Source organism: Pteronotus mesoamericanus, unplaced genomic scaffold, assembly GCF_021234165.1.
Source record: "Pteronotus mesoamericanus isolate MK-2021 breed Mesoamerican mustached bat unplaced genomic scaffold, CSHL_Meso_final scaffold_85, whole genome shotgun sequence".
Taxonomy (NCBI): Eukaryota; Metazoa; Chordata; class Mammalia; order Chiroptera; family Mormoopidae; genus Pteronotus; species Pteronotus mesoamericanus.
In genome coordinates, this window is record NW_026555329.1 from 59,432,150 (window position 1) to 59,457,080 (window position 24,931).

At 38.9% G+C, this 24,931-nt stretch overlaps 1 protein-coding gene across 2 annotated transcripts in view; it reads left to right on the forward strand.

Annotated features, from left to right (window-relative positions):
- PTPRZ1 (protein tyrosine phosphatase receptor type Z1) overlaps positions 1-24,931 on the forward strand; it is a 203,839-nt gene that overhangs the window by 88,992 nt on the left and 89,916 nt on the right. For both annotated transcript variants that reach the window (XM_054564622.1, XM_054564621.1), the window contains exons 3-4: positions 22,332-22,511; positions 24,750-24,901. In XM_054564622.1, the coding sequence (XP_054420597.1) occupies positions 22,332-22,511; positions 24,750-24,901 (332 nt within the window). The remainder of the gene's footprint in view (positions 1-22,331; positions 22,512-24,749; positions 24,902-24,931) is intronic.

Sequence of the window (24,931 nt, forward strand, 5' to 3'; positions counted from 1 at the left end):
CCTAGATTACACCATGCCTATCTTTGCTATCATATTTATTAAATTTTATTATACAATTCACAGTTTATATGTCTTGGGTCCTCACGGGGACATGAGTTCTTTGACTCTAGATGCTTTCCTATTCATCTTTGAATCATTTGCACCAGATTTATATTCTATCTCATACTAGGCACTTCATTAAATATTTGATGAATGCATGAAAAAATGAATAAATGAAAGCTGCATTCATTGGAATTAAGTGGGTTTTTTTGTTTTGTTTTTTGGGTTTTTTTAATTTTTAATTTTTTATTTATTTTTTCAAATATATTTGTCTCTGCCTACCCCCCACCATTTCCCTTGCCCACTCCCTCCTTCCCTCCCTCAGCTCTTCCCCTCTGGTTTTGTCCATGAGTCCTTGATATATGTTCCTTGACTTTCCCCTTCCTTTCCTTTTCCCCGCCCCCCCTCCTTCCCTCTTGTCTCTGTTGGTTTCTTTTCCTTTCAGTGTTGCTGGTCTTATTTTCCTTGCATCTCTGTATTGTTGGTTAGGTTCCACTTATAGGTGAGATCATATGGTATTTGTCTTTCGCTCCCTGGCTTATTTCGCTGAGCATAATGCTCTCCAGTTCCATCCATGCTGTCGCAAAGTTTAGTACTTCTTTTTTTCTTTCTCCTGCGTAGTAATCCATTGTGTATATGTACCATGGTTTTTTGATCCAATCATCTACTGATGGGCATTTAGGTTGCTTCCAACACTTGGCTAGTCTCAATTGTGCTGCTATGAACATTGGGGTGCATAGGTTCTTTTGTATTGGCGTTTTGGTATTCTTAGGGTATAGTCCCAGCAGGGGAATCACTGGATCAAAAGGCAGTTCCATTTACAGCTTTTTGAGGAAATTCCACACTGCTTTCCACAGTGGCTGCACCAGTCTGCATTCCCACCAACAGTGGACGAGGGTTCCCTTTTCTCCACAGCCTCGGCAGCACCTGTTGTTTATTGATCTGTTTATGATGGCCATTCTGACCGGTGTGAGGTGGTACCTTATGGTGGTTTTGATCTGCATTTCTCTGATGGCTAGTGATGCTGAGCATCCTTTCAAATGTCTCTGGGCCCTCTGTATCTCCTCCTTGGAAAAGCGTCTATCCAGATCCTTTGCCCATTTTTTGATTGGATCTTTTGTCTTCTTGGAGTGGAGTCGAGTGAGTTCTTTATATATCTTGGAGATCAGACCTGTATCTGATGTATCATTAGCGAATATACTTTCCCATACAGTTGGCTCCCTTTTCATTTTGCTGATATTTTCTTTCGCCGTGCAGAAGCGTCTTATTTTGAAGAGGTCCCACTTGTTTATTCTTTCCTTTATGTCCCTTGCTTTAGGAGACATATAAGTGAAAAAATTGCTGCGTGGGATATCTGAGAGTTTCCTACCAATGTACTCCTCTAGGACTTTTATGGTGTTGCGACTTATATTTAAGTCTTTGATCCATCTTGAGTTTATTTTTGTGTATGGTGTCAGCTGATGATCCAATTTCAATTTTTTGCCTATAGCCATCCAGCTCTCCCAACACCATTTGTTGAAGAGACTATTATTGCTCCATTTTATGCTTCTGTCCCCTTTGTCAAATATTAGAAGCCCATAGAGACCTGGGCTTATTTCTGGGCTTTCTATTCTGTTCCACTGGTCTATGGGTCTGTTCTTGTGCCAGTACCAGAGTGTTTTGAGTATAGTGGCTTGTAGTGGAGTTTGATGTCCGGTATTGTGATCCCTCCTACTTTGTTTTTCTTTCTCAAAATGGCTGCGGCTATTCGGGGTCATTTATGGTTCCATATAAATTTTTGAAATGTCTGTTCTATTTCTGTGAAATATGTCATTGGTATCTTAATAGGGATTGCATTGAATCTATAGATTGCATTGGGTAGTATGGACATTTTAATGATATTAATTCTTCCAACCCATGAGCACGGTATATGCTTCCATTTATTTGTGTCTTCCTTAATATTTTTCTTCAATGTTGTATAGTTTTCTGCGTACAAGTCTTTTACATCTTTGGTTAAATTTATTCCTAGGTAGTTTATTTTCTTCTTGCTATATCAAATGGTATGTTTTTTCTGATTTCTTCTTCTTCTATTGCATTGCTGGTGTGCAAAAATGCCTTTGATTTCTGAATGTTGACTTTGTATCCTGTTCTTTTGCCAAATTCACTTATTAGGTTGAGGAGTTTTTTGGTAGAGTCTATGGGGTTCTCTATGTATACTACCATGTCATCTGCAAACAGTGATAGCTTTACTTCCTCCTTTCCTACTTGAATGCCTTGTATTTCTTTTTCTCCTCTGATCGCTGTGGCTAGAACTTCCAATATGATGTTGAAAAGAAGTGGTGAAAGCGGACATCCTTGTTGTGTTCCCGATCTTAGTGGGAAAGCTTTCAGTTTTTGCCCGTTCAGTAGGATATTGGCTGTAGGTTTTTCATATATGGCCTTATTACGTTGAGGAATGCCCCATTTGTTCCCATTTTGCTGAGTGTTTTGATCATAAATGGGTGCTGTACCTTATCGAATGCTTTTTCTGCGTCTATCGAGATGATCATGTGGTTTTTGTCTTTTCTTTTATTTATGTGGTGTATCACATTTATTGATATGCATATATTGAACCATCCCTGCATGCCTGGGATGAATCCCACTTGTTTGTGGTGGATAATCTTTTGAATGTATTGCTGGATGCGGTTTGCCAATATTTTGTTGAGGATTTTAGCTTCTCTGTTCATCAGCGAAATTGGCCTGTAGTTTTCTTTCTTTGTAAGGTCTTTGGTTTTGGGATCAGGGTGATGCTGGCCTCATAAAAGGAGTCTGGGAGTCTTCCCTCCTCTTGGAATTTTTGGAATAGTCTGAGAAGGACAGGGGTTAGCTCTTCCTTAAATGTTTTGTAAAATTCTCCTGGGAAACCGTCCGGCCCTGGGCTTTTGTGTGCTGGGAGTTTCTTGATGGCTGCTTCAATTTCCCCAGCTGTTATCGGTCTGTTCAAGCTTTCTGTTTCTTCCTCTTTCAGTGTTGGAAGATTATACTTTTCTAAAAATTTGTCCATTTCATCAAGATTTTCAAATTTCTTGGCATATAATTGTTCAGAGTAGTTTCTGACAATCCTTTGTATTTCTGTGATATCAGCTGTTATTTCTCCTCTTTCATTTCTGATATTATTAATTCGGGTCCTCTCCCTTTTTTCCTTGATGAGTCTGCTTAAAGGCTTGTCAATTTTATTGATCTTTTCAAAGAACCAGCTTCTGGATTAGTTGATCCTTTGAATTGTTCTTTTTTTCTCTATGTCATTCAGTTCTGCTCTAATCTTGACTATTTCCTTCCTTCTACTTGCTCTGGGATTTGTTTGTTGTTGTTTCTCCAGTTCTTGAAGTTGTAGTGTTAGGTCTTTTATTTGAAATGTTTCTATCTTTTTTAGGTAAGCCTGTATTGCCATGAACTTCCCTCTCAGGACTGCCTTTGCTGTGTCCCCTAGGTTTTGGACTGTTGTCTGTTCATTTTCATTTGTTTCCAGAAATTTTTTGATTTCTTCTCTTATCTCATTATTGATCCATTCATTGTTTAAGAGTCTACTGTTCAGTCTCCATGAGTTTGCAAGTTTTTGAAGTTTCTCTTTGAGGTTGATTTCCAGTTTCAAGCCCTTGTGGTCCGAGAAAAAGTTTGGTATTATTTCAATTTTCCTGAATTTGCTGAGGTTTGCTTTGTTGTCTATCATGTGGTCTATCTTTGAAAAACTGCCATGAGCATTTGAAAAGAATGTGTATTTTTCTTCTTTGGGATGTAAGGTTCTATATATGTCAGTTAAGTCTCTCTGATTCAGTGTGACATAGAGCTCCAAAATATCCTTATTGATATTTTGTTTGGAAGATCTGTCCATTTCTGACAGTGGGGTGTTGAAATCCCCTACTATCAGTGTGTTGCTGTCTATATCTTTTTCGAAGTCGTCCAACAATTTCTGTACATACGTGGGGGCTCCTATATTGGGAGCATATAAGTTTACAATGTTGATGTCTTCTTGATAAATTCTTCCTTTAAGTATTATAAAGTGCCCCTCTGGGACTCTTTTTATGACCTTTGTTTTGAAATCTACTTTGTCTGATATGGCAACCCCGGCCTTTTTCTCTTGCCCATTTGCTTGGAATATTTTTTTTCCATTCTTTTACTTTCAATCTGTGTAGGTTTCTTGCTCTGAGATGGGTCCCTTGTAGGCAGCATATGTGTGGGTCATGTTTTCTTATCCATTCAGCTACCCTGTGTCTTTTGATTGGGGCATTTAGTCCATTCACATTGAGAGATATTATTGATAGAAACTTACTCATCTTTTCTCTTTGTCCCTGTGTTCCTCTCTGTCTCACTCTTTTCCTTCATCTGCTTAAACCAGTCCCCTTAGCATATCTTGGAGTGCTGGTTTGGTAGAGATCTATTCTTTTAGCCCTTCTTGTCTGGGAAACTCTGTATTTCCCCTTCTGTTTTAATGGAGAGCCTAGCTGGGTAGAGTGGCCTTGGCTGTAGACCCTTGCTTTTCATGGCTTGGAATATTTGTTGCCATTCCCTTCTGGCTTGTAGTGTTTCTGTTGAGAAGTCAGCTCCTAGGCGTATCGGGGCCCCCTTGTATGTTACTTTCTCCTTCTCCCTTCCTGCCTTGAGGATTCTCTCTTTGTCTTTGATAGTTGCCATTTTAATGATGATGTGTCTTGGAGCGGACATCCTTGAGTCCCTCTTGAGTGGGGTCCTCTGTGCCTCCTGGATCCATGAGAGCCTTTCTCTCCTCAAATTGGGGAAATTTTCCATCATTACTTTTTCAAGGATGTTCTCTATCCCTTGCTCCTCTTCTTCTCCTTCTGGTATCCCTATTATACGGATAGTATTGTGTTTCAGGTTGTCCTGCATTTCCCGAAATGCCTCTTCATTCTTTTTGAGTCTTTTTTCCATTTCTTGCTCTTTCTGGGAGCTTTTTTTTACCTTATCCTTATCTCACTGATCTGATTCTCGGCTTCATCCAGCCTGCTTTGGATTCCTTCTAGTGTGTTCTTCAATTCAGAAATGGTATTCTTCATATCCTCTTGTGTCATCTTGGTAGTTTCTATGTCCTTTTCCAGGCTGATATAGTTCGTTGTAAGATCCTGATAGTTTCTCTGCAGTTTCTCATAGTTCTCTTTGAGCTGGATGAGCTCATTGAGCTTCCTTAGAGCCATTGTTTTGAATTCAATATCTGATAGTTCTCTTGCCTCTGTTTCATTTAGCTCTCTCTGTGGGGAGTCCCCTTTTCTACTCATTTTGGGGGAACTTCTTTTTCTTCCCATTTTTGTGAGAGTCTGTTAAGTAATTTACTTATTTACTTATTTATTTTTGCTTCTGCTTCAATTGGGCTGTCTAGATTTCCTGACTTTGTGGATTAAACTTCTATGGTAGTAGGTGGGTCTTTTTATTTATTTATTTATTTATTTTTCCCTTTTCTTTTCTTTCTGGGCCTGCCTCTGATGATGTCAGTTGTTGACCCTATATTACCTTGGGTTGTTTGTTTGAGCCTTCCAGGAGTCTACTGTCTGTGTGTGACTCCTGCTTGGGGCAGCTCTGTGACCCCTTTGGTCAGGGATGGACTATTTCTTTGGATCGCTCTGCACTCTCATGCTGGCTCCTTGAGCGTGCTCCTGAGCACGGCAGGATCCCGCGCCCACCAGGGCTCTCAAGTGCTTGCCCCAGATCAGGGGGCTTATTCGCGACTTCGCGTACTCGTCTGGCCCCGCTGGTCAGTTTAGGATCTTCTATTGTGTGTTTTCCTCGCTTTTGGCTCTTTGGGTGCGTTGCCTGCCCTCGCCAAATGGAGACTACGGAAATGGGAGGAAGTCAGCTCCAGGACTCTCTGGTTAATCCTGTCTCCAGTCTCTCCTCCAGGGACTCTGGGCAGCTCTGTGACCCGCTCTGCAATTGCGGGCCACGCGGGTTAATTTACGCCTGCCCTCGCCACTCTGTGCACTCCCTTGCAGGCCATATCGGTGCCAACCTGTGGGAGGCCTTGCCAGCCTGCGCAAGCCCTTGACAACCTGCGCAGGTCCACACACAGGCTCGCCAACCGTCGCCGACCACTCGGCACAAGTGTGTGCAACTGCACTGGGTGGTTTTGGGGTGTCTATGTGTGCTTTTTGGCTTTTGGCTCTTTGGGCGTGTGGCGTCTTCCGGCACAATGGAGACTGCGGAGAGGAGAAGGAGTCGGGACTCCCCGGTTCCTCCTCCTGTTCTTTCCCCAACGCTTCCATTTCCAGTCTCTTCAGGGGTCTCCGGGCAGTTCTGTGACCGCTTCAGCCAAGGATCCACCCCCTGTGCAGACTGAGTTTCAATAGAGGCAGTCTGGTTCATGCGCGCCCCACTTCTGCCTCTTTGGTGGCGCGCCTTTCCAGCCCACAATGGAGACTACAGAACAGGGAGGGAGTCGGGACTCCCCAGTTCTTCCTCCCATTCTTTCCCCAATGCCTCCGTCTCCAGTCTCTCCTCAAGGCTCTCCCAGCCAGTCTGCACTCAGCCCCACAGCTCACACATGCACAAGCTGTGTGCGGAGAGCACAAAAGGCAGGTTAATTGATTCCCTTATGCCTGAGCGAGATGGTAGCTGCAGAGCAGGAGGTGTGTTATCACCAGGGCTCCACCAGCTGCCATCTCAGTTCTCCTCACAAAGTTTTCCTCACCAGTCTTTTCCTAGGCATCTGCCCTCTCTGCTGCTGCCTCTGCCCAGAGATCAAGGAGGGCGGCTGCCACTGCAATTTTTGCATTGGTCCTTTAAATATCTCTTTGCATCCCCAGCCACCTGTCTCTGGCAGAGAGCGCCCCTAAGCTTTTCGGGGTTGCATTTTGTCTGTATTTTCTTGGTTTTAGCTGCTGTAGTTTAGGGGTCCCTGTTTTTGATTCAGAGCCCATTCTTCTCAGGGGGAGCTAACTGGCCATTTCAATATCCCTCTGGTTCTAGTGCCCATGGGCACCCAGCCCACCGTCTCAAGCATCCACTGCACTTCTCACCCTTTGGGACGTGTGAGAGTTGAATCCACTGTTTGTCTGTGGCTCCAAGGCTCCTCTCCCACTATCGTTCCATTGTTTTCCAGGTGATTACTCCACTGTTTAGTCACAATTCCAGTTTGATCTTGTGGGGAGGAGGTCAGCATGACTCCCATTCACTCCTCTGCCATCTTAATTCTGGAATTAAGTTTTGATGGGCTCTAGAGATGATAGAAAATATAGAATTCCCAGGTGAAGCAATGGATTTATGGTATTTACCCACAGCTTCTTGCTTAGTCCTTGCATGTGAGCAGTAGCATGCATGGGGAAGATATGATTTAAGCAAGAATCCCATAATAAGTGTACACAGAAAGGAAAAACTGATAGTTCTCTATAGGAATTAAGCCAGAATCTTTAGCCTGATAGGCAGCATGTTCTTTAATTAAAGAAATACAAAAATACTGTAGAATAATTTATTGGAAGTCCCATCACAAATAGAAAGATATAAGGTGATACCTGTGTGTCAGACTTAAACTTTGAATTTCTGGGTTTTCTAACAAAGGTAGGAAACGGAGCCAAGAGTCACACCTCATGTCGATAATAAATATGTAGACAGTTAGCTTCAGGGACAGACATGATGGTGTCAACAAACCTGCGTTATCTAATGTGCCATTACTTCCTTGCTGTGTGAGCTTGGCTCATCTGTTATTGGAGAAGAGGAAAGTTGATGACCACGGGGTAGTTTGCAGTGACTCTAAGGCACTTTCACAGCTCTTCTAAAAGAAGAGTTTTTATTCCTCAAATTAAGGAGTTATTTCCAGAACTTCTTGGTTCTGTATTTGCTATATCATCAGCAATAGCCAGCCTGCAACAACAAAGGAAAGAAATCTTACTGTTTTTCTCTCATCATTTCATAGGCAGTTTGCCTGCCTTTCATTCAGTTTAGCTAGTTAACAGCAAATATAATGGAAAAGTCCTGCCCTGAATTAGCCTGCTTGCCTTCAGCTGAACCCTGAATACTCACATACAGAGGACCCATTGGGAATCACGCAAATACAAAGGTCATAACATTAATCACAGAGTTACCTAATACCTGAGCCTTCTCTTCCTTGCTAGAATTGGTGGCTTGTTGGAGTTGCTGGGTAGAGCAACAAGAACCCTTCATGGTTTCTGTGGCTTCTTCAATTTCAGCTGTGGTTTTCTGGTTCTGATTAATTAAATATTTGATACTAGGCTACAGCAGTAGAAATACTGCAGCATTGGGCTTTATCTCTATCATGCTATCATTTTATAGCTTAAATTGAAAGATGACAGAACGCAACATGACTATAACTGTTTAATAGCTTTAAGAAAATTATCTTTTTCTCCCTACAGTGGGTTTGAGATGGAGTCACTGGGGAAAAGGAGCTTCAACACCTTCTTGACAGAATCTCCAGTTTCCTAACCTTTTATACATTCACCACATCCGTCCTACTGATGTCCAGTGTAGGGGTCCAGCTCCCTGTCTCTCTGCTCATCCACCAGGACAATCAACTTGCGCGCGCACGCGCACACACACACACACACTCTCTCTCTCTCTCTCTCTCTCTCTCTCTCTCTCTCTCACTCACACACTTTTGTGTGGTGCTTCTCACATCAGCTGAGCCCTCGGGACTTTCCATCCATCCTAAATGTCCGCTGTTTCATTCTTCACTATTGTCCTCAAGTCCACTCTCATACCTGCCTCTCTCCAACACCTAATGACCCTGCTTCCAGTTTTCCTTCACAAAATTAAGTTGTTTATTTTATTATAGAACAGCAGTTTTTATTTGTGCTTTAGGGTTTTTTGTTTTTTGGATGTTTGTAACTTGAAAAGTCCTAAAATTTTAAATAACAACCTTGAAGTCTTTGATATCTCTTTATATTTCTACTGAATTTCAGTGAATAATTTTCTTAAATATCATGAAGCTTAAGGAACATTTGTGCTAGTAATTTCCTAAGTCAATTAGTAACTACCTTCCCTGAAATGTGTAACCCTCTATCAATTGGATCTGCCATACAGTCTCGCAAAGATTTTCTACTCTCCTGGTGTGAGTATCCCATTAGAACAGATAATAAAGGAAAATACAGTCTCAGCTGAACAGCTTCTCATTCTGAAATTCTTCGCAATTGATCTGGTTTCAGAGCAGCTTTAACAGCAGCCATTCTCTACATTCACCAACTTTTTCTAGCCCCATAAACAGAACCAGGCATGTGGGTTTTTCATTTAAATACATCCTCATTCTGGTTTCCATCAGACAACTTTTATATTTGCTTTCAATCAGTTTATACGATAACATTTACTGCTGTGACATAGAATTACTATGATTGTTATTCAGTATTTTTAGGGTTTAGTTTCTTATCTTTGGGGAAGACCCCCCCTTTCATGTGCATCTGACAGCTGAATTTGAACAGTGTCTACTTAAATCTTTCCATTTTGCTGCAGTTCTAAATTCTCTGCTCATTTTCATTGAAAATAGCAGTTTGCTTAATTTTTTTTATATTTGAATAAACTGAAGTTTGAATTTAAGTCATTCACTGCTAATAGCTTCATACTATTTAAGTGAATATTTTTAGTTTATTATTTTTATTTATTTTTAATTGAATTTATTGGGGTGACATGGTTCACAAAATCATGCAGATTTCAAGTGTACAGCTCAATAAAACATCATGTGCATAATGCATTGCATGCCCATCACCCCAAGCAAAGTCTTTTTTGTCCTTGTCCCCTCTCTTTTGCCTATGTCCACCTACCCACCATCCCCCTTTCCCATTGGCTATCAGCAACCACACTGTTGTCTGTGTCTGTGTGTTATATATAAGCTTTTTGGCTAATCCCTTTACCTTCTTTCATCCAGTCCCCACTTCTACCTCCCCTCTGACAGCTGTCAACCTGTTCCATGTATCCACGAGTTGGTTTCTATTTTGTTTGTCAGTTAGTTTATTTTTTTCATTAGATACCATATATAAGTGAGATCATATGGTATTTGTCTTTTTCTGACTGGCTTATATCATTTAGTATAATGCTCTCCAGGTCCATCCATGAGTTGCAAAGGGTAATATTTCCTTCTTAAAAAAAAAAAGAATTATGACTACATAGTATTTTACTGTGTAAGTGTACAACTTTTTTATCCACTCATCTACTGATGGGCACGTGGGCTGTTTCCAGATCTTGGCTATTATAAATAATGCTACTGTGAACATAGGTGCGCATGTATTCTCTGATTAGGGTTTCAGCATTCTTAAGGTATATCCCCAGCAGTGGAATCACTGGGTCAAAAGGCAGTTCCATTTTTAATTACCTGAGGAAACTCCATACTGTTTTTCACGGTGGCTGCACCAGTCTGCATTCCTACCAACAGTGCATGAGGGATCCCTTTTCTCCACATCCCTGCCAGCACTTGTTTGTTGATTTACTGATGGTAGCCATTCTTGCAGGCATGAGGTGATATCTCACCATGCTTTTAAATTGCATCTCTCTGATGATTCATGGTGTTGAGCATTTTTTCATATGTCTATGGACCATCTCTATGTCCTCTTTGGAGAATTGTCTATTCAGGTATTTTGCCCATTTTTGAATTGGGTTGTTTGTTTCTGTGGTGTTGAGTTGTATTTAGTTCTATATACATTTTGGAAATTCCTTATCAGAAGTATCATTGTCAAATGTGTTCTCCCATACAGTGGGTTCCTTTTTCATTTTGTTGATGGTTTCTTTTGCTATGAAAAACTTTTTAGTCATAGTTCTATTTGTTTATTTTCCCTTTGTTTCCATTGCCCTAGTAGATATGTCAGCAAAAACATTGCTTTGAAAGATGGCTAAGATTTTGGTTTTTTGTGTTTTCTAGGATTTTTATGGCTTTATAAATAACATTTTAAGTCTTTTTTTTCCAATGTGATTTTATTCTTGTGTATGATGTAAGTTGCTGGTCCAATTTCTTCTTTCCTTCCTGTCTTTCTTCCTTCCTTCCTCCCTCCCTCCCTCCCTCCTTCCTTCCCTCCTTCCCTCCCTTCCTTCCTTCCTTCCTTTCTTTCTTTTTTTTTTTTGCATGTACCTGTCCATTTTTCCCAACACCATTTATTGAAGAGGTTATTTTTACTCCATTGTATGTTCTTGCCTCCTTTGTCTTTTTGAATTTGGTAAGACTTATTTTCTGTTCTAACATATATTCTATCTTTAAGAATGTTTCATGTACAGTTGAGAGAAATGCAGCAACATTCTGCTGCTTTGGAATGAAATGTTCACTATGGTCAATTAAATTTATTCAATCTAGTATGTAGTTTAAGGTCATTGTTTCCTTGTTGATTTTTTTGTCTGGAGGATATATTCACTAGTGCTAGTTGGATGTTAAAAACTCTACTATGTTGATATTGCTGTCAGTCTGTCTTTTAAAGTCCACCAAGAATTTCTTTGTATATTTAGGTGCTCCTATATTGGGTGCATCTATATTTACAAGTGTTACATCCTTTCGTTGGATTGATATCTTTAGTATTATGCAGTGATCTTCTTTGTCTCTTGTCATGGTGTTTGTTTTGAAGTCATTTTGTGAGATATAAGTGTTGCTACCCCAGCTTTTTTTTTTCCATTTGCATGTCATATTTTTTTTTCTATCTTTTCATTCCAGCCTGAGTGTACCTATTGTTCTGAGGTGGGACTCTTGTAGACAGCGTATATATGGGACATATTTTCTTATCCATTCCTCTACCCTGTGTCTTTTGATGAGCCTTTGATCCATCTACATTTTAGGTTGTTATTGATAGGTACTTATTTATTGCTATTATTTAATCTATCTTCCCCTCTCTCTGTTTCTTTTTTTTCTTCAGGTAGCCCCTTTAATATTTTTTGCATTGCTGGTTTGGTTGTAATGAACTCCTTTAGCCTTTTTGTGGGGAGGGGAGTCTGGGAAGCTTTTTATTTTGCCTTCTTAAATGATAGTCTTGCTGGATAGAGTAGTCTTGGTTGTAGGTCCTTACTTTTCATAGCTTTGAATACTTCATACCAATCTGTTCTGGTTTGTGGTGTTTCTGTTGAGAAATCAGCTGGAAGCCTTATGGGAACTCTTTTGTAAGTAACTAACTATCTCTTTCTTGCTGCCCTTAAGATTCTCTCTCTTTGTCTTCAACCTTTGCCATTTGATTTTGATGTGTCTTGGTGTGCATCTCTTTGGGTTCATCTTGATAGGGACACTCCATGCTCCCAAACTTGTGTGACATTTTCCTTCACCAAGCTAGGGATGGTTTTAGTCATTGTTTTTTTGGATAGGTTCTCTATCTTTTGTTCACTCTTATCTCCTGTACTCCTATGATGCAGATGTTGTTACACTTGATGTTGTTCCAGAGGTCCCTTAGACTTTATACATTTTTTTTATTCTTTTTTTTTTTCTTTGATGCTCTACCTGGGTGCTTACTATTATCTTGTCCTCTAAATTACTAATTAGATCCTCTGTTTCAACTTACCTGCTCTTGATTCCTTCTAGTATAATCTTCGGTTTAGATGTTGTACTCTTCATTTTTGACTGGTTCTTTTTTATGGTTTCTATGTCTTTTTTACTGCTTTATAATCTCTGTTTAAGTTCTCTTTGAGAAAATTCATCCTTTTCCTAAGATCATTTAGCATTTTTATAACCATTGTTTTAAATTTTGCACTTGGTATTTTGATTGCTTTCATTTCATTTAATTCTTTTTGGGGGGATTTCTCTTGTTCTTTTATTTGGGGCATATTCCTTTTTCTCCCCATTTGGTCTTGATGTATTAGGTAGATCTGCTATGACTTCCAAACTTGTTATAATGGTTTTATGAAAAAGGTGTTTTGTGGGGTTCGGTGGCATGATTTTCCTGATCATATGAGCTCCATGCTCCAGGACTTCTTGTGGTTTATGTGCACCTTCCTGTTGTAGCTGAGCCTTGCATGTTCTTGACTCTTTCCTAGGTGGAATTTCCTCTTCAGGCGGACTGAATATAATGGTAAACTTTGTCACCATGTATGAGATACTGTGCAGGGACTACTCCCTGAAGCAGTGTTTTTTCCCAGCAGGATTGGGTACCTGCTGGAATCCTCCTTTGGGTATGCCACTTTTTTGGCTAATTGGGTCAAGCTCCTGTGTGGCCTGAAGCTTACCATTGGTTGTGTTGGTTCTGGATCTTCTTGGGCAGGTTCAGGTATAGGTTGATGCCAAACATTGTGTGTGATTGGCCTTGGGCTTTCTGGTGCTACCTTGATGTTCAGTGTTTGTGGGTACATCTCCTGGACCTGGGTGTGTGTGTGAGGAGCTAATCTGTGTATAAGGGTTGGCTTACTCCTGGTTAGAGGTGGGCAGATCAGTAAAAGGATCGAGGGTCCCTGAGGTCTAACTCCACCTGTCTGCTTCTCTAGCTCCCCCTGTTGTTGCCTAGTCTTTCTCCAGAGCTTTCTTTAGAAAGACTATAGAGAGAGCCCTACCTGGCCTCACACAACAGTCCCTTCCACAAGTTGCAAGCTCAGTTGGGAAGGGCAACCAGCTCTGCAATGACAGAGCTAGTGGGTCCCCTACCTGGGGAATACACAGTAAGGTACTCAATGAGGAGAAAGTGACCCTATTCCAAAGCCAAACCACTCAGTCTATGCCAGAGTCTGTAACTCTAGCTTTCCATGGAGGGGCTCACTGCAGCTTCAAATTTAGTGCAGCGAGCCATCCCCTGTGCAGGAGCAAACTCACCTGCCCCAGGCTCAGGATAACAGACCAGAGTCTCTCATTGCGGGGTGATGACTGCCCAGCTTGCAGAAGTAGACTAAGCACTTCATCCCAGTTTCACACAATAGCTTCTGACAGACTCACACTTTGAATATTTTAACTTTGAGCTGCTTTTCTTTCTCCTCCCCACCCCACTCCACCCCACAGAACTGTGCCCAGAGAGGCAGGGTAATTGGGACTTGGCAGTGCCATTCCAAAAGATCTCTTGTTGGGGGTGGTGCTCACAAGCCATAGAAAGAGAGGTGGGCACTTTTTTCCCTTTCTGGGGTAGTGTGTGCTGAGCTCATTAGAGAGATTGAAATGTCCCCCTTCCCACAATGTAGTCACACAAGCCAGCATCCTGGTTTTTGGCTCCCAGACAAAGCTTCCCCAGGGGACAGGGTCCAAAAGTCCCAGCTTTGTGTGGGACTCTGGTCCCCATTCATAGCTGAACTCAGCAGGACTGGTTGACCAAGTGATTGAACAGGTGGGGTGGAGGGATATGGGCTGTGTGCTCTAGATGGGAGGTACTATCCCTCTTTTTAAAGCCACACAGTTTGGTCATTGTGTGAGTCACCCCAAAAAGCCTCCCTAGAAAAAGACGCCCCCAATGTTACTGCTGTATACAACCAGCAGACTCCTCCACAGCATCTGAGTACAGCAGAGTGGCCTCGCCAGCAGTTTGACACCAAGTAGTGTCCTCCTCAGGCTAGTGCTATCACAGTAGGATTGCTTATCTCTGGTAAGGTGACACCTGGGTCTGCCAGGTGGACTGATGGCCCACTGATTTTCACCACCAGATGTTATGCGGGCACCTTACAGACTTAACTCCCCTGATTTTCATTACCAGATGCTATACAAGCTCATCTTCCTGTTGCTCTGGGTGAGGGAATCCTGGTGTGGTGTTGAGACCCCGCACTCCCAGGAGGAGGGATTTTTGCTGCCTCAGTATTGGCTTCTCAGCTGCAGCACCTGAATGGGGAGGCTAGCCCTTTATGTGTTTCCTCACTTCTTACCGGTCTCTATGTGGCTTCTGTTAACTTTTAGTTAAAATGTTTCAGTTCAGTTATTCCTCAGTTGGTTATTTAGGTTGATTACTCTATAATTTAGGTGTAAATCCAGTTTAGGGCTGGGAGCAGGTGACTGTAGCTTCTACCTACTCTTCAGCCATCTTGGAATCCCTGAAGTGATTTTTTTTCAATTTTGCCTTTAGTATCTTTGTTAACATATGTAAAAGAAGTTCACAGTAATTTATAAAGTTGAGATTTATAGTGTTTGGAATCCTGGAGTATAATCAAGGCAAATAGTCATCAATGCTAAAATCATTATTACAACCTTACTTCAATATTACATTTACATTTGCTTTTAATATTTTTACATAAAAATATATAGAAATGAAAACATTTTCTTAACTCTGAACTAGAAAAGAAATTCATTACGATTAAAAGTAGTGTATGTTTTTCTAACAATATCTCGGTATTTGAGAATCAGTTCTAAGTCAACTGTTAATTAAATCTTATTAATAGCAACTTATGGTAACTTAAAAAGAAATCATATTGGAATTTTTATCAAGTTTTCATGAATTTCTAGTAGCTCTCTGCTGAATATCTTACACAATATTATCATTTTTATCCATTTTTTCTGATAATGAAAGGGAAGACTTAGCAGGAATAATGCAAAAGATATAGAGAAATAATTATTTTTTATTTCAGTTTCATAATTTTTAAACTTTTTTTCACTGAATAGTAAAAATATTTTGGTTTCCTTTGGTTTTTTTTTTGTTAATTTCCTCTTTACTTTAAATTTCAATTTTCCTCAGCTAATGCATTTTTGTTAGAAACTGAAGTTATGATTCCCCACATGGAATGCTTTTAAAAATGTGTGTGTGTGTGTGTGTGTGTGTGTGTGTGTGTGTGTGTGTGTGTGTTTAGGACAGTAATTGCACAACACATGTAATACAAAGACAGACAAGGGTGGGTGACTGTAGATATCTTGTTGAAGCATTATTGATTTAGAAAATGTTTATTTAATTCTTAAGTGGAAGGGTCTGAGATAGGTACTGAAATTACAGTGTGAATAAAACACAGACATACTGTAGTTCAAATAAGCATAAGGCATCTTAGCTCATTCAGGCTGCTATAATAAAATTTCAGAGGCTTGTAGCTTATAAACAACAGAAATTTATTTCTCACAGTTCTGGAGGCTGGGAATTCCAAGATGAAGGCGCTGGCAAATTGTGTGTCTGGAGAAGGTCATTTCCTATGCTATTATATTTTCACTCTAACCTTACATGAGGGTGAGAGACTTCTTGGGGGTCTCTTTCATGGGGCGCTAATCTCATTAACAAGGGCTCAGCCCTTCTGACTTAATCATCTCCCAAAGATGTCACCTTCAAATACCATCACATTGGGAATTAGAATTTAATATATGAATTTTGAGGAGACACACATTCAGTCCCTTGCGCAGAGATTCAATTAAAATTAAATGAAAACAAACAGATGATGCCTGTGAAAATGTGGACAAATTATGCAGCCTTTTTTTCTGCCTCTTCTGCATTTCTGCCAGGTGTCTCTGATAAGACTGCTATGTGCTCTTTTACTCTTCCAAAGCCTTTGAGCTTCCCACTGGCTTATCCAGGTAGATTTGATCACAGTTTGTTTTTCCATCTCCATCTCTAGAATTCCTTGGCATCTACTTTGTGCCCTGTAGACCAAGCCAGATTGCTCACTTCTCTCTGAGTACTGCCTGTACTTTTCTGCCACAGGGCGTTTACTCAGGTTCACAGCTCGTCCAGACATGTTCTTGGCTCTCTGTCTGCCTGTGAAGATTTTGAAGAGTCTACCCATTTCTTAGTGGTCACATGTATGCTTTTGATATCTGTGTTGATCTACCTTCAGCTCTTCTATTCCTTTAGACATTTGTTTGCTTTTATTTAGCCTGTCCCTAATCGTCTAAGTCACAAGAATAAACAAGCAAGTCAACAAACCTGAACTCATGGATATCTCCTACAAAGTGGGAAGTTTCTTTCAATTCAAATACAAATGGAATACAAAGTGCACAGCATTTAAATGTTGAATACATTTATTTCATGAACAAAGGCTATTTCACCAGAATTTAATTTGTTTCTTCTATGTACCTCACTCAGAGTTTGACAATAAGATACACGTGAAAAAGAAAAGTTAAACAAAATACAATCTGTTGCATTCTGCAATAGAAGTAACCACAGGAAATTTATAGGAGTGGTACTAATTCAAGTGAGTCAATAAATGGATGGCAGAATGGGTGACTATGTGAATGAATAATTTATTTTAATTTTCTAGAGCTGACATTTAGTACTTTGCAGTCCTCCTCATGGATAAAATCAGCCTCATAATTTTGAGTTGCAACTAAAGCGAGTGTCCTAATTTCTTCCTTCACCACATTCGCTAACAACACTCTGGTGGATAAAATAATTTCTAATGAATTTGGTACACCTGCTTTCTCATGCACATCATCCTGGTTTTAACCACTATGTGGACAGAGGTCTCAAATTATAACATTAAAAATATTAATTTGAAAATTTTAAAAACAATTTTATCATAAGATTAATTTTCATTATTAAAGACATATAAAATACATTTATGAGAGGGGACCCCAAAAAACAGAATTCGTTTGTAAAAAAGTTGTATGTTTATTCTTACATTTAAACTTCAGTCCCCTTCAAAGTACTCTCCATCTGATGCAATACATCTATTGAGACGTTTTTTTCCACTGCTCAAAACAGTTTTAGTTCTCATTGATTTTTATGCCTTTTAATCATAAGGCATAAACACTTCTGCTGTTTTTTGTTTCACCTCTTCCACAGTGGCAAAATGTTTTCCCTTTGCAGAATTTTTCATCCAGTTAAAGAAAAAATGGCATACAGGGTGAAAACAGGTAAATAGGGAGGGTGGGGCATGCGAATCATGATGTTTTTTGGTCAAAAACTGCTGAACACTGAGCACAGTGTGGGCAGGTGTGCTCGTAAATTACCCATCATGAAATGGGTAAATGTGCTGAAAAAGTCCTCAAAAAAATTCACTGAAGCCCAACGCAGCCCCCCACAATGACGCCAGCTGATTCACTGAAACAGATAGGATCCTAGAACACTGACCGAGCAGGAGAGCGTGTACTGCAAGGGGCCTGCCCTCCCGAAGATAATTCTGATTTTTTTGGATCCCCCCTCACAATGCTTTTTCTATCTATGTTTCATTCTTGTGCACAATTTTAGCAGTTTATTATTTTACTTTCTTTGATATTCTACTTAATGATGCTTTGAAACAACCTAATTTCTAGTGTACTGTGCAAAAAGAACTTCAGTGGACTTGTGTTGTTTTATTTTTTTTTAATTTTCTAGGCTTTTTCTATTTTACTGCTTTTTCATAAAAAGTCATTTTCCCTATTCTGCTTCTTTTATTTTGTCTTTTAAAATAAAAATTAAGGAAGCTTCCTGTACTGTACTTGACACAATGATCTAGTAAGTGTTTTAAACTAGGTCCCCAATCAGTGTAATCATTTGATTCACTTCAAACATAATCTTGCTACTTAGGACTACTGTGCTGTAAAATGCCAGATAACTTTAAGTTGGACTTTATGTCTTTTTTTGATATAATTCAGCAGAAGTTTAATAGGGAGTACTCAACAAAATTATCATATAACAAGGATTAAAATATAATCTACAGTTGAGCTTAGAAATTTTTTTGTATTTTATGTTAGCCTTCTGTGAGTCAAATTCATAAAACAAAGGACCTTGTTATCTTTGTTTGCCTGATTCAGTAGTCATTCAACAAGTGTTTACTGAACACCTGTTATGTGCCAGGGCTTTATCCCATGTTCTAGAGTGTAGAAACAAATACACATAATTGATATCTTAGGAGAACAAAAGTAAATTAAGGAGAGGGAATTGAGAATGACCAATGGAGGAAAGTGCACTTTGTACAGGATGTCCAGGGAAAGTTTCCTAACGAGATGCCTTTGAACAGGGACCTCACTGCAGCCAGAGACTAGGGGAGAGAGAGGACGTCTGAGGAAGAGCATTTCAGGTGGCATTCCAGGAAGAGGTGGCAGCTTGTGCCAAGCCCTGAGGCTTCTTCCCATTCTCACAGAACAGGAGAGAGTGTGGCTAGAGTATAGTAATCACCACAGAGCGGTAGGAAATGAGATCAGAGAGAATGTGAGTGGTGATATTATTCAGCATCTGCCATCCATGGTAAGGTGTTTATTTATATTTTACTGTGAGGAAAAGGAAAGTTATGGGAGGAACCTGAATCCAGGAGTGACACACGATATAATACATATTTTTAAAAATTACTTTACCTACTAATTGTTTTAGTTTATGTTTCACTACAAATAACTGCAGATTTTGTGGCTTAAAACACATATATTTATTATCTTACAGTTTCCATGGGTCCAAGCTCAGGGAGGGACCATTTAGCTGGATTCTCTGCTTAGCATCTCATGATTCTTAACTCAAGATGCAATTTGAAGTGCAGGGTGCTGTTTCAAGCTTATGCAGATTGTTAGCAGAATTCACTTCCGTGCATTTGCAACATTGAGGTCCAGGTCCACAGTTTTTGTTTGTTTGTTGTTTGTTTTATCCACCCTAATAATTTTTTTTTTACAGTGGTAAAGAAAAAATAACATACATTTTATCATCTTAACCATTTGTTCAGTGTACAGTTTAGTGGTTTTAAGTATACTCACATTGTTGCAAAACACCTTTAAAATGTTTTCATCTTGCCGATCTGAAACTCTGTACCCATGACACTATTTCCCCTTTCTCCCTCCTCCTGTCTCCTGGTAATCACCATTCTGCTTTCAGTCTCTATGAGTTTGACGATTTCATATACCGCACATACGTGGAATCATACAGTATTTGTCTTTTTGTGACTGGCTTATTGTTTGTTCTTGCTGCTTGTCAGCCTGGGGTCACTTGTTCCTAGCCACATAAAGTATGGGAGTTCGAAGGGGCCATTTCAGAATCCTGCCTACTACGTTAGTGGAGAACAGAATTGTGAAAGGGGCAGAAGGTAAAGCTGGAGACCAGATTAAAGGCACCAGAGATGTCTAAGCCATTGCTTCTTAAAATTTAATGTGCATACGAATCTCCTGTGGGTTGTGCTATAATTAGACTCTGACTTAGTGAGGCTACGACCTGACTCTCCTAACAATCTCCTAGGTGATGACGGCTCTGCTTGTGGGAGAGCAACACACAGGCCAATGATGAGAGTGGGGTGGGCGAGGGTGGTAACAATGGGGATGAGGAATGGTCTGAGGAGGGACATGATCCGAAGGTAGACCCAAAGGGCTGGCTGAGGAGGAAAGGGAGACGTCAGGATGACTTCTCAGTTTAGGGATGACAAAGACTGTGGGAGGAGCTGGTTTCAGGGTTGATATCAATTTTTCAGTTTGGATAAACCAAAGTAGAGTCCAAATAGAGATGATCACTAAATACTATGGGAAATAACAGGTGTATAAATCATACGCACTGTTACTAGGTACTTAAATTGTTATGTTTCTGTGAACCACAACTATGAGGCTCTCTAAGTGTTTTGGAATTTATTTCACTGTATTAAAAATTTAAGCAATACAAAGGGCCTTATTGATTCATAGCACAATTTCTCTCTCTGCTTTACTGTGTTGACATTAATAAACCTGAGCAGTGTTTTCCTGTCCTCATGCTAATGTTCTTTGCAGTGAAATTAACATAGTATTACTCAAATCATTAGAGATGTTCCTAGAAGCTGACATGTGCATCACTGTGCATATTTAAAGCATATAATATTCAAGTACTCTAGGAATAGAGTTAGGCTTTTAAAAATAAAATTTTTAGTACCTGTCAGTTTTGGTAGATGCCTCACTAAGAGCTGAATAACCTAATTTTCCTTGGCCATATAGGCAGTTTTATGGTACGACTGATTATTATTTCTTTCCTGGGCTAAATAATGCAAATTTAGTTTTGTTACATTATGAAAGTTTGCATGGAAGTACACCCCTGTTGATTGCTTTATCACAATGATTTTCAACTTGTTTTATCTGATGGAAAATGTAAACTAATTACTAAAATTTTGCGGCACACCAAGAAAGCTATTTTTTGCCAATCTGACCAAAAAGTAAGTATAATATTCATCAATTTACAAACAAAAAATAGTGATTACCTACCCTTTTTGCTCCAGTGATTTTTTTAAAGAATCAGGTGCCTATACCTGTATATAAAGGTATCTGGTACCAAGATTTAACCAGTCGGAGGCATCCTTATTATGCAATGTGACAAATAAAATGTAACTCTCATACATTTATAGTTCAAGACAGGGCAGTCACACAGGACAATTATTGTTTTGTTGGCTTTTGTCATTTTTTATTTGACAATCTAGGGAAAACAGGTCAGTGCTCCTGACTGAATAGTCAGGTATTGCATATTTTAAAAATTCTTCCAGCATACTGATTGAAAATCATTGCTTTATCACAAGGAGTAGATGGCATATATAGGGTCTGGCACAAATAAACCACCTTTTTTATTACAAACTATTTTATTACAAAATCATAAGCATGTAATTATGCAACATATCAATATCACACTCAAGCATACCACATGACATTTTAGGTGAAATGTTCAAATTAAAACTATAGATTATTGCACCTATATTATTACCCTACCAACAACACTCAAGCAGGTATTATTTCTGCCAGACCCTGTAGAATAGGGTGGTAGAGAGGGCGTGTTTACATATAATTTCCTTCAGCATCAACCATGTTTAACCTGGGCATTACCCAACTTCTTTTCTGAAAGAAAAACATTGGACGGGATATAAGCTGGAAACTGTGCTACCACCTTGCTCTTTCATGAGATGCTGCAGCAATGCTAGTTCAGCCAGCAAAAAGTTTAAGACTTTAACTCACAACATTTCATATATTTGAATAGAATTTTAAAGAAAGTATAGCTGTTCTTACCACTGCTTGGGTGCTTGCTCTTTAATGCCAGTGAGATAAGATTATGAGAGATGGTCAGGGTTTCAGGTAGGGGAGAAATGAAGGTAGTGTTGGTTTACTGGACTGTTCATCCTGTGGAACAGGTGAGCAGTCACTTCACCATAAGCCAAAAACTTTAAAGAAAGTCCTATTTCATTTTTATTAATGTTAAACAATAAAGCCTGGTTTGTTTTATGGCTGAAAAAAAAGAAAGCAGGAGGAAAGAGGTATTTCAAGGGTTTGCTGGTAATTATGTTTTTGTAAATAAGACTTTGAGCAGATGGAAGTTAAGCCACACCATTTAAGTGGAAGGCGAGGAGGTCTGAAGGGAGCTACCCCACGGAGAGTGCTAAGGCAGTCGGTACTGTCATCTGGACACCTGTGAACTTGAACCCTGGGCTAGGGCTGACTGCCTTGTGTGGTAATTAGGCTTTCTGTTGATTTGAAGAGTGTGATGGCTAAAGAAAGCTGTCTTGTTCTCTGCACTTGATGTGATCTATAGAACCACATCAATATATATTGTATATATTTTTAATGTAATGGGTTAGCTACTTTATAACATAAAATTTAGCTTTTGCATGTTAATTTATTAAACTAAATTCTTACCCTTTTCTTTTCGTAGGAGCACTGAATCAAAAAAATTGGGGAAAGAAATATCCAACATGTAATAGCCCCAAACAATCTCCTATCAACATTGATGAAGATCTTACACAAGTAAATGTGAATCTGAAGAAACTTAAATTTCAGGGTTGGGATAAATCATCTTTGGAAAACACAGTCATTCATAACAATGGGAAAACAGGTAAAATCCTTACATTTTGATTGTGACTATAATATGTTTATTTTACCCAGAGTATATTTAGTTTCATTTGACTTTTCTTTCAATAATATATTGTGAACTGGGTAGAAACTATATGTAGAGGAAACCCAACAGAGCATAGATAATTGGAAGCTTAGACAACATTTTGGAAATGTGTACAAATAAACAGAGTGACCAAAGTTGTTACTTCATGTTCTCCAATATTGTAGCAATAATGATACCTTCACTAGAAGATGTGGTAAATATAATATGATATATAATTAATGTAATCTAATAATTCAATCACTGGTTAATCACAGTCAATCAGGATTTTCTTTTCTTGGGCATTATAGTTTGATATATCTGCTCAGCCTCATACTATATTCAATAATTGGGTAAGAAAAAAACAATTGACTATAATTGAATTTTAAGAGAAGAAATTGCTAGACTTTTTATATGAAAGTTTAGAATTTTATATGATCTTTAGGAAGTACTCTCTAAGTGCTTTTTCTTGAGACTCTCTTCTTTTTAAAACATGCAAAATATAATACCATAAAATTCCAATAAATAATAAGTAGACAAAATAGTTTTCAAAAATGAACACTTTTTATTTTCTGATATATTTTAAATTCTATGTATATCAAGAATTAATTTAAAAATATGCTCATAGGGAAATATTACAAAACATATTCAATATTATAACAATAGCTATGATGGTGTGGTTTATCATAGTGAACTTTTTCAATATTGTCCATAGTTTGGTAATTAATTATTTGAAAGTAGCAATTTAGTTTTCAATCTCATGAGGGTAGGAATTTTCTATATCAGTGTCTAAGACATAGTAAGTGCTCAGTAAGTACTGTATTTTGCCATGTATAACATACACTTTTTTGCCCAAACATTTGAGGGAAAAATAAGGATGCACATTTAGTACTAATTCCCATATTATACACAGGAATTAACACTAAAACATGGGTATGCATTATACACAGCGAAATACATTATGTATTGAATGAAAAATTAGGAACAATATTACACATTGTACTATATTATTAATTAGATTCATAAAAATGTATGTTCCAAAACTTGACATTTTCAGTGCCAGCTTTGAAGGCTGCTACAAAGCAGTGAGACATATCACCTTCACAGTATCTTCTAAGTGGAGTGAGGTCAGTCAGTACTTGATCTTTTGAGCCACACCTTTGAGTTCAATGCTGGCTTTTAAAGTATAGTGTGAAATCTTGAGCAGGGTACTCGCTGTGACTCAATCTCATTATCTGTAAAATACAGATTAAAATACTCTCTCTTTAATAGGATATGTATCAAATATTTAATACATATAAATTACTTAGTGGAATGCATGGCATATTGTAAGTGATTAATAAATGTTGGTGATTATTGTTATTGTATTGTTATATATATTATTAATGGAAGTTGATATCTCTAGTTGCCTGGCCAATATGTTGGATTCGGTCTCTTATGCCACAGAGGTTTGTGTCTCATGGAACAAAAACTATTTATGTGATTGAGAGACATTAAAATCTTGCATTAGACTTTCCAGAGAATTATTAATCCCCAGACAACTCTTAAAATACATTCAGATAATATTTGTCTTGGAACTCAACTTAGGAGAATTTAAGATTCCAGAAGCTGTCATTCAGGGTTCAAACAAGAGATGGCTAAAACCCTTTCAGTGGAAATGGGTTTCTACCTTTCTTGCCACAGCCTAGAACAGAGGTTATGGAGCTTGATGAAGCCTGAATAACATGTGGAGGAATAAGGACATGGGACAGAAGCAGCAGCCTGATAAGGAGCAGATGAGCTAAAAGGGAGAAGGTGGGAAGCAACCCCACAAGAAGAATTTTCTTCTTCCTACTCTTCTGTTCCTTCTCCCTCAGTCTGTTCCCTCACTACCATCAAATGTCTCAGGGAAGCAGAACTTCGAGGAAACAGCCTGCTCAGGATACCAAACAAATACATCAGGTAGACTGGCTGGCCAACTCCTGCTATTAAGGGTTCCACAGCATTTAAGGTCTTCAGTTTCTATTTTAGGCAATAAAATACATTAAGTATCTTGTACGGAGTTACAAGTTCAGCTTCCAAAATGTCAACTTAATTTTTTAAGTTTATCAAATAAACAATTTTTTCATGTACCTATAATAGAAGAAAATTTAGTTGAAACTTGTAATTTTGATTTTTGAAATTTAGATGCAATTTTATCATGTGTGTGTGTGTTTTTAGTGGAAATTAATCTCACTAATGACTACCGTCTCAGTGGAGGTGTTTCTGAAATGGTGTTCAAAGCAAGCAAAATAACTTTTCACTGGGGGAAATGCAATATGTCATCTGATGGATCAGAACATAGTTTAGAAGGACAAAAATTTCCACTTGAGGTAAGTCATTAGTTCTGCTGGTTACTACTT